The 10818-nt window shown below is 36.6% G+C and overlaps 1 protein-coding gene across 1 annotated transcript; it reads right to left on the reverse strand.

Moving 5' to 3' along the window:
- Window positions 1-376: 376 nt before the first annotated feature.
- Window positions 377-9798, reverse strand: LOC132092686 (cytosolic 5'-nucleotidase 1A-like). The gene is made up of 6 exons (XM_059499019.1): window positions 9603-9798; window positions 9329-9496; window positions 7667-7796; window positions 7312-7434; window positions 6473-6657; window positions 377-1592 (listed from the first exon to the last, which is right to left on the reverse strand). Exons 1-6 carry the CDS (start codon window positions 9723-9725, stop codon window positions 1227-1229), a joined length of 1095 nt encoding a protein of 364 aa, XP_059355002.1. The 5' UTR covers window positions 9726-9798; the 3' UTR covers window positions 377-1226.
- Window positions 9799-10818: the final 1020 nt, after the last annotated feature.

A 10818-nucleotide genomic window follows, 5' to 3' on the forward strand; every position in this document is an offset into this window, starting at 1 on the left:
CAAAGGTATCATATGGCTTTAGAAGACTTATATAGCGGTCTGTTCAAGTTATATGAACTACTTTTATGGTTCTTTTTGGTCACCATATGCTATCTCATTGTATGGGAAAGAGCAGCAGAAACATTTTTCAAAGCATCTTCTTTGGTGTTCCACAGTAGTTCACACAATATCTGTTTGTAATGACATGAGAGTTAGTAACTTGACTCATACAAAATTTGATTTTTTTCTAAATAAACACCTTTATTTATCACAATTACAGGTCTGGAATCCAATTTTACCCAGCAGCCTAAAAACAAAACCAACGCAACATCAAATATCATTTAGTGAAACTGCTAGGTCACATTTGTAAACATACAAATGGCAGTGCGTTCACATCATAACAGTGTTAAAAAATATATTATCATTCAGTGACATGCAACATAACCTTAACACCAATTAATAGTGTTTTTGATCATTTGAATACAAGCAGAGACATCAACATATTATGTAACTGTCATTTGCAAAACAAGCAAAGTGTGGAAAGCAAATGAACCCCAGAGATTACTGATAAGAACATATCCCCACAGTAAATATTTGCAACTGAAAGCACCATAATGGCCAGATGATCGGCCTGAATTGCACAGTAAAATCCCCACTTTAATGACTTCTGAAGTGACGTACCTTCCTCCTCAAAAATAAGAACAGTGCATACAGAACAGTCATAATATCTATTATGAAAATCTACTGTCCAAAAAGATTTCAAAGTGTTTGTTTAATTTGCGAGTTTAAAGTAGACCTTTATTAATATATAGGTCAAATCATCGTTATATGAACCCCTTAAAAACAAATCCATAAACTGATATTCCAAATATTCCTTAGAAATATATAGCATCTATATATCTATATAAATAATTATTAAACATGAAGTAGATAGATAGATAGATAGATAGATAGATAGATAGATCTATATAAATAATTATACAAGTTCAGAAAGTATCAAAACATCAAACTGTAAGCCTTTGACATGTCTAATAAACAAAAAAATAATTTCCAGCTTTATTGGTAATGAAAACAATTTCATTAGCCGTTTTTGTGCAAGAAAAAAATATATTTTAGAAGTTTAGAAAACATACTTCTACACAGCAGCTCCTATGTGTTGCAAGTAAAAGGAAGATATCTTCATCTAAACAGTGTAAGCTATATAATGAACTCCTATAGTGGCTGACCTGTAACATCATTCTGATCTCTTATTTCTGCTGCTTTTCTGGTTCAATCAGCTTCCCTTTGTTATATTTCTGTCCTATCCCATATGGTACATGGGCAGCAATAGTGCCCATCTCCATGGCTCCCTCAATGTGGAACATCTGGTCATCAAAGAATATGTGGGGGCGAATCTTCAGCAGCAGGGGCCCTTTAGGGGCCCCGGCAAGGAACAAAGCCTCATCAATCTCCAGGCCCCAGCTTCTGAGTGTCTTGAGCACGCGGGCCCCAGAGCTGGCCGCGCTTCTAGCCGTCACCAAGAAGGTGCGGATAGGGCAGTTCAGTCGCTCATTTTTGGCGTAGAATTTCTTCTGGAGCTTCCCAAGAGCCTCCAGAAAGCACTTAAGAGGACCCTGAGGATGAACAAGAGAGGATCAATGTGTCAGACAATGGGATTAGAAAGAACCCGATGATCTATTACAGGCACCTGCCTATGGAGCAACCACAGCCGTCCACTTAAAATTTACAAAAGTCTGCATTCGATTGAATACCGAGGTAGGAAACAAATCTAGTGATTGCATCACATCCTGTCAACTGGGATACTTCAATCTGTCAAATTTTTTATGCAGCATCGTTGCCTATGATATTCCAATAACTTGGGCATTTGATTAAACATTTGTTTAGTTATCACCAAAGCTCGCTCTGTTTTGTTTAAGATCATAGGTCCGTTCACACAAAGAGAAATAGCCACAGTGGTAACTATAATAGTGTCCACACAAACACACAATAACTTCCTGTTTATTATAAGCATATGCTTTATTTATAATGTGCCATTATTGTTGTGGTGTGGACTCCGCTATTCTTTTAATTCAGATTGATTTTTAAAACCATATCTCTATCATTATAGTTATCGTCCTTGGAGTGAACAGGCCTTTATGCTGCCTCAGTACAGTAGCATGTATGAAATCAGTTTCAGTAGGTACCTTTGCCTGCAAATTAATTGCAATTAATAGTCATTGCATTACAAGTCAGCTTTTGTCTCAAAAAAAAAAAAAAAAGATATTGAGAACCACATGGTGTTAAATAAATACCATGTCCCTGTGTCCATTAACAAAAAACCCTTGTAAGGTATGTAAAGCACCTTCTCTAAAGGACTTGCATGACTTATTTTTAGTAGTTGACTATTTGTTGAAATTAATGAAATTACCATTTTCTTTTTACATTTATAATAAAAATAGCTTAGTCGCATGTACTAAATACAGTAGTAGTATTGTGCATTAAGACAGTTCTGTCATGACATCTCTCGGAGAGTTTTGCATGGTGATATAGATGTTAATGTGTTTAGTAGGGATGTAACAATTCATTCAAGTCATGATTCGATTTTCTCACAATTTTATTTTTACAAAATGAGATTGAAGACATTAGACAGTAAATGAAAGTATGTTGTTTTATTAGGCTATTACTGCACATTTCTTTGTGAACTTAAAATATAACAAAACTAAACTAAAATTTAAAACAAACCTCAAATCGAGCAGGTTACACACATAAAATAAATCTCTTAATTTGAGCAAACTAAAGCATGATCCAAACAAAGATGCAGCATTCATGCAGAATGAGTACAAACCCGATTCCAAAAAAGTTGGCACACTTTACAAATTGTGAGTAAAAAAGGAATGGAATAATTGACAAATCTCATAAACTATTTTATTCACAATAGAATATAGATAACATATCAAATGTTAAAAGTTAGACATTTTGAAACGTCATGCCAAATTTAGCTGGAGGACCAATTTGCAACTTATTAGGTCAACTGGCAACATGATTGGGTATAAAAAGAGCCTCTCAGAGTGGCAGTGTCTCTCAGGAGACAAGATGGGCAGAGGATCACCAATTCCCCCAATGCTGCGGCGAAAAATAGTGGAACAATATCAGAAATATCAGAGTTTCTCAGAGAAAAATTGCAGAGTTTGAAGTTATCATCATCTACAGTGCAAAATATCATCCAAAGATTCAGAGAATCTGGAACAATCTCTGTGTGTAAGGGTCAAGGCCAGAAAATCATACTGGATCCCCGTGATCTTCGGGCCCTTAGAGAGCACTGCATCACATACGGGAATGCTACTGTAATGGAAATCCCAACATGGGCTCAGGAATACTTCCAGAAAACATTGTCGGTGAACACAATCCACCGTGCCATTCGCCGTTGCCGGCTAAAACTCTATAGGTCAAAAAAGAAGCCATATCTAAACATGATCCAGAAGTTCAGCCGTTTTCTCTGGGACAAGGCTCATTTAAAATGGACTGTGGCAAAGTGGAAAACTGTTCTGTGGTCAGATGAATCAAAATTTGAAGTTCTTTTTGGAAAACTGGGACGCCATGTCATCCGGACTAAAGAGAACAAGGACAACCCAAGTTGTTATCAGCGCTCAGTTCAGAAGCCTGCATCTCTGATGGTATGGGGTTGCATGAGTGTGTGTGGCATGGGCAGCTTACACATCTGGAAAGGCACCATCAATGCTGAAAGGTAAATCCAAGTTCTAGAACAACATATGATCCCATCCAGACATCGTATCTTTCAGGGAAGACCTTGCATTTTCCAACATGACAATGCCAGACCATATACTGCATCAATTACAACATCATGGCTGCATAGAAGAAGGATCCGGGTACTGAAATGGCCAGCCTGCAGTCCAGATCTTTCACCCATAGAAAACATTTGAAGACCTAAGACAGTTGAGCAACTAGAAGCCTGTATTAGACAAGAATGGGACAATTCCTGAACTTGAGCAACTTGTCTCCTCAGTCCCCAGAGGTTTGCAGAGTCAGACTGTTATAAAAAGAATAGGGGATGCCACACGGTAGTAAACATGGCCTTGTCCAATATTTTTTTCAGATGTGTTGATGCCATGAAAATTTTAAATCAACTTATTTTTCCCTTAAAATGATACATTTTTTCAGTTTAAACATTTGATATGTCATCTTTGTTGTATTATTATTGTGTACATTACTATAAAAATGCCTAAATGTCATAATGGATATTCTTTGCATATCAATGACATGCATGAGCAGATCCGTTTCCTCACTAGAGCATTCAGTTTTTCTGCTTGCAGATTCTGCCATGTAAATAGCAATCCTGCCATGGTGCAACACAACTGGCTTTTAAAGGAAATGGTAGATGAGACTCTAATTGGCTTATGGCATGTTACACCCAAAACACACCCATTACTCATTAACAGAATAAGGACAACCGTTTTAGAACATGCGCCGGGCACGCCAACCATTTTTCTCATCCTTAAACTAGCAAAAGTGGAGTCAGAAATGCCACAAGTGCAACTGCGCCTTGCACTTTAGACCATGTGCTTGGATTGTTCAAATAGGAACCAAAATCACCCCATCTATATAGGTGGAGCTGGGGAAGGTGGAGGGTTTCTGAAGCGTGCTACTACTGCTACAGCAAGCATTAGAAAAGTATTTGAATTATGAGCTGCAGCTCATTGGTTCTTGTTGTGAGGAGAAACCAATCAGCTGTGCCATGTTAGAACTTATCTGTGCCATCTAGAGTTTCATGACAGAACTTTGTATAATGTGCATCTCAATAAATTTGAATGTCGTGGAAAAGTTCATTTATTTCAGTAAACTTGTGTATTAAATAAATGCAATGCACACAGACTGAAGTAGTTTAAGTCTTTGGTTCTTTTCATTGTGATGATTTTGACTCACAATTAACTAAAACCCACCAAATCACTATCTCAACAAATTAGAATATGGAGACATGCCAATCAGCTAATCAACTCAAAACACCTGCAAAGGTTTCCTGAGCCTTCAAAATGGTCTCTCAGTTTTGTTCACTGGGCTACACAATCATGGGGAAGACTGCTGATCTGACAGTTGTCCAGAAGACAATCATTGACACCCTTAACAAGTAGGGTAAGCCACAAACATTCATTGCCAAAGAAGCTGGCTGTTCACAGAGTGCTGTATCAAAGCATGTTAACAGAAAGTTGAGTGGAAGGAAAAAGTGTGGAAGAAAAAGATACACAACCAACCGAGAGAACCACAGCCTTATGAGTATTGTCAAGCAAAATCAATTCAAGAATTTGAGTGAACTTCACAAGTAATGGACTGAGGCTGAGGGTAAAGGCATCAAGAGCCACCACACACAGACATGTCAAGGAATTTGCTGAACCACAGACAACATCAGAGGCATCTTACCTGAGGTAAGAAGAAGAAGAACTGGACTGTTGCCCAGTGGTCCAAAGTCCTCTTTTCAGATGAGAGCAAGTTTTATATTTTATTTGGAAACCAAGGTCCTAGAGTCTGGAGGAAGGGCGTAGAAGCTCATAGCCAAAGTAGCTTGAAGTCCAGTGTTAAGTTTCCACGGTCTGTGATGATTAGGGGTGCAACAGGATTTGGCACCTGCCCACTCTGCCAAAAGCACCAAAAGTTGGTTAAATGACCATGGTGTTGGTGTGTTTTGATTGGCCAGCAAGCTTACCAGACCTGAACCCCATAGAGAATCTATGGGGTATTATCAAGAGGAAAATGAGAAACAAGAGACCAAATAATGCAGATGAGCTGAAGGCCACTGTCAAAGAAACCTGGGCTTCCATACCACCTCAGCAGTGCCACAAACTGATCACCTCCATGCCACGCCAAATTGAGGCAGTATTTAAAGCTAAATGAGCACCTACCAAGTATTGAGTACATGTACAGTAAATGAACATAATTTCCAGAGAGCCAACAATTCACTAAAAATGTTTTATTTGTATTTTTTATTGGTCTTATGAAGTATTCTAATTTGTTGAGATTGTGAATTGGTGGGTTTTTGTTAAATGTGTGCCAAAATCATCACAATTAAAAGAACCAAAGACTTAAACTACTTCAGTCTGTGTGCATTGAATTTATTTAATACACGAGTTTCACAATTTGAGTTGAATTACTGAAATAAATGAACTTTTCCACGACATTCAAATTTACTGAAAAGGACCTGTACAATAAATAAATTTACAGCATCTTCATAAAATGAGTTTAAAAAAAGAGTTAAAAAATCTAGCTGATTTTTTTTTGCAGAAAAGGTACATCAACATCTAATTACATTATCTAATTATCTATTTACTTTCTATTTACGACTTTCCCATTCATAAATATGCACTTCCAAGGAGGACTTGAACACAACATATTCTAAAGTAATGTTAAGTGAAGCTACACCGAGACTTTGGATTTTTAATTTTTATTTTTTTTTAAAAGTCAGATGATCCATATCTATCTGAAATACCTGAAATACCTGCCATACCTGTGCGAGTGGTTTGTTCTCATGCTGTTTTTCATGCTCAAAGAATGTGTCTAGGCCATGCTGTTTCACTATGATCTCCGACTCATCAGAGAAGAGCACAGCATCCCCATCGAAGGCCACGCGCAGCTGAGTCTCAGACAGCTGAGTCTCCACATCAGGCTTAAACATGATGGCTGCTGCTATACCTATCATGATAAACGAAATGTTAGAATATTACTGCAAAGCGAAAAACACTGGCCACTAAGTATGAAGTACATTCGTAGAAGCCATTATTACTGTAAATGTAAATCCATGATTAATTTTAAAGTGCCCCAATATATGCCATTTCAAATATAGCTTACATACAGTGTGTAATGTAGCTGCATGTGAATGTAATCTGCTAAACTGCAAAGCCAAAAGTGCATGAAAAATAGTTAAGATAAGATAAAGTTATTGTCTCCCAAAAGAAAGAATCGACTCAGCCTATCGGTAGTTACTTTTATCATGGGGACTGACTCCCTTTTGGACCAGTCTGGCCAATCAGAGCAGAGCAGGCTCAGGGAAAGGAAGGGTTTAGAGAGACTGAATCTTAGAACGAATAGTTTAAGAATCGTTGGAAAATTTGTTGATATTAAATGCACATTTTCAGAAAAAGAAAGTGTTTTTTTTTTACCTTACATGCATGTTAACCTACTGTAGAAGACTCCCAAAACAACAATCAGAACCTTAAAAATGGCATAATGGGGCACCTTAATCTATGCAGTGTAAATATGAGAATCTGCAGTCAATTTACAGGATTAAATGCTTTAATTAAATATGCATGCAGTAGTTGTTACATTATGTGTTTGTCATCAATTTACCCTCCTCAATGGCCTCCTTGACTTTCTTGGAGTCTTTGGAGAGATACAGATTAGTCATGTAGGCCTTGAGATATCCAATTGGGCTCTGACCTCCAGTCATGCAGAATCGCTCAATTGTCATATCTGTAAAGAATCATTTTAATCACTCAGCTACTGTATTTTCTAGTAGAACTGCATTGCATTATATGCACTGACTCTACAGACTTCCTTATTGTACATTGTACTGTTTAATGTTGAGTGGAAACTTTCAGTTAAACTTCAGTTGTAAACTTTTAGGGATTGCTCAAAATTACGACAGTTTGTCTAGGCTTATGTAACATCCAGATCAGAATGCAGTGAGAAATGACACACCTACCATAGTGGTTAATGCTGTTCATGAGTCGCACCCCAACCTGGGCGTGATTATTGGTCATGAGAACAATGTCAAACAGCTCTTCACTGTCTGGATAGAGCTTCCTCAGCCGTTCATTTACAGTCATCAGTGCCTACGTGCATATTACAAGGAAGAAACTCCTGTTTTCATAAGCAAGCAAGCACACAGCCTTTAGCAAGAGGCTTGCAAATAGTAAGCCTTTATGTTGTCATTTTAAATTAAGTTTGGTTGTAAAAACAAATACCTTAATTTTCAATGCAAATGTAAGCTATCTTCTGGGCCGTTCCCAATATTAAACTTAAAATGACCTTTTTTGCTCTTTTACATAAAAAATAAGATTGAAAGATAATAAAATTTGAGCAATATGAAATTACAAGTAATTACAGAATCAGATTATTTTTCAAGTAGCTAGTAAAGTAACGTCATACTTTTAAATATACAATGGACAGCTATATTGTTTATGGACAGCTTTATTGCTTAGATTTGAGTTGATCAACGAGTTTTTGAGCTGAACTTCTCGGACTGGGTCCAGGTCATGAATTAATCATTCAGACCGATTTTGTTAAAATGATCATTCGAGTCACTGAAAAGAATGATTTCTAAAATTGGACACTTAGATTGTCGCATTGTTCACTTGCATTGTAGACAGCTAGATAGGATGACAGAGTAAGCACCCTTTTAGTCAAATAAAATAAATAAAGCAAATTGCTTTGTCAGGCTAGGGGACATTTAACCCTAGGGGCACATTAATGCACCAGGGGCCTACACTTGGGAAGGGCCTACTGGCTGCAGGTAAATTATATTTTTGAATGATTATTTGTATATATGGGAGTTTGCAATAGTGACAACAGTATTCTGTAAACAAACAAAGACACTCATTATCAGTGACGTCCTGCTTGTAGTATGTGTAGTGAATGGTTCAGTTTAGGTTTCCCCTACATAGTTTGTATAGCTGGTATATTCCAGCGATATACTGTGAGTGAAAGGCACAATGCGCTAGTAAAGAAGCTGAGTGCTAATCTGTGTACCTGTCTTCATGCTATGATTTAATTAATTAAATGCGAGCACAGCATGTTTCAAAATAAAAATGCAGTTAGTAATCACCAAATAGCCCACATTCAAATGATAGTTTGGATCTAATAATAGTGAATAATTAATATTTTGTGCAATTTATGGTCTTTAAATCATAGCTGTAACTCACATTTCGGGCAAAATTTTTTAGATTTTTTTATATATCTATATATATATATATATATATATATTACCCCCATATATAATGCCTGTAATCACGTTATGTTTACTTTATGTAAAGACATTAATTCTGCTGCGCCATAAGCGCCACCTTCTGGCAAAGAGTGAATTAGCATAAATTGTAAGCAGAACAGTGTTGTAAATGTTAACTGGCTTGTCATCAAGTAAAAAAAAAATCTAAATTCGACATAAATAATTGTCAAGAAGATGATACACATTTAACTTTTGTTTCACACATAAATAATTAAACAGTCTTTAAGTGGGGCGTTTTCCCTCACTCAACCCTATAAAAAATACATATATAGGCTATAAAAATAAAGTCCAACTTAGCCTACATAGCCTAGTGTATTTTAATTCGTGGACGCTGTTGATGAGGATAAACGCTATTCTCACTTTAACGAAAGGGAAAGCAGGTCCTGGTTTTAGCGGCTCACTCTCGTGGTCCTGCTGATACTGAACATATTTCTCCAGTCCTTCTTCCACAAATATCTTCCTTTCCGCCACCATATCAAACAAGGTCCGGGAGGAAACGGCGATAGTAACTGCATGTATTGGCTTGGGCTGTTAAAAGACACATCCAAAAACAAGAAATGTGAAACTGCCGGCAACTAATTCTATACAGAATGAGCATATCGCCTCATTGAACTTCACTGAATAAGCTACTTACAGGTCTCGGTTTCGTTGATTTTAAGTTTTCAAAGTGCGCTTTAGCAGCAGCCCAATCCTTTTCCTCAGTCGCAGCTTCCTTTTTGTCAGCTGCAGCCGCTTCTTTTGGTTTTATTTCGCTCATTGTGTCTTTTTAACAGGTTTGAAAATGTTAGTGTGCGTACTTAGCTTCCTATGTATGCTGAGGCAGGGCTGGATGTCAGACATCGCGGAAATGTGAAGGGGTTGGATGCTGAGAAGGAGGCGTTCCGTTTGACGCAGGATGCTTGTGCTTTCACTCACAGCAGAGATTATTTACATAATTTAAATATTCCACATCTGACAGAAAGACAAACTTTGTGTTGAAAGATGCACACTATACAATCTTCAATTCCATGGGGCCCCATAGTCCACGCCCCGAAACTATCAGAAATGCAAAATAAAATTTTTGTTTAATATTTTTAAATATGTAAATATATTTTTTATCAGAAATGTTCACATATATGTATTTCCTTTATCAGAATATGTAAATATATGCATTTGCAATAGCCTGTCCATATATTAATTTCTAATATTTGTTAACATTTCTGTACATGCAAATATATTAAATATATAAATATATAACATTTAATTGATGCTTTTTTTTACTACTTCACAATTAAGTGATTAAATATCCATGTATGTAAATAATTATGTAAATAAATTAAATCTCAATATGTATAAATGTTTTTATTTTATATAGAATTAATTTGCCCCTTTATAATAAATCAAACAGAAATTGAATAGAGAAAAATGTAATAAGAAAAAAAAAAAAACAGGTAAATTAAAATCTCCAGATAATGTGGCTTAAAACCAGTGAATATAAATTTCCATTAACATAAAGAGTGCATTTATCAACACCAGTTCATCTACGTACCTCTGGGTAGGCTACTTTTCTGGAACAGGGTTTTTACGTACCTTACTGCACGTTTCACCCCGGTTTTTAAAGAGAAGTGTCCACTGAGTGGCGCTAAAACATAGGTTCAATACGCCAACCTTGGTACGTTTTTATTACGTTGATATGTATTGGTGTTTTTTTTATTAAGTTGCTTTAGGTACGTATTATGGCTATTCTATCGTGTTGGACATATGCCCTACACTAAACCCAACCCACCATATAGTGTTAACAAATGCAAAACTGATATAAAAACACATTTGGTAATGCAACTGTGCTATGGTAACAAATTAAATCAGGAGGC

The sequence above is a fragment of the Carassius carassius genome, chromosome 18 (assembly GCF_963082965.1).
Source record: "Carassius carassius chromosome 18, fCarCar2.1, whole genome shotgun sequence".
Lineage (NCBI taxonomy): Eukaryota > Metazoa > Chordata > Actinopteri > Cypriniformes > Cyprinidae > Carassius > Carassius carassius.

Excerpts from the sequence above, each read along its gene's own strand:
- LOC132092686 (XM_059499019.1), bottom strand. The coding sequence starts at position 9,725 with ATGAGCGAAATAAAACCAAAAGAAGCGGCTGCAGCTGACAAAAAGGAA. Across the intron at positions 9,497-9,602 it reads AATCAACGAAACCGAGACCT|CCCAAGCCAATACATGCAGT; the intron begins GTAAGTAGCTTA and ends GTCTTTTAACAG. Across the intron at positions 6,658-7,311 it reads CAAGGAGGCCATTGAGGAGG|GTATAGCAGCAGCCATCATG; the intron begins GTAAATTGATGA and ends TTATCATGATAG.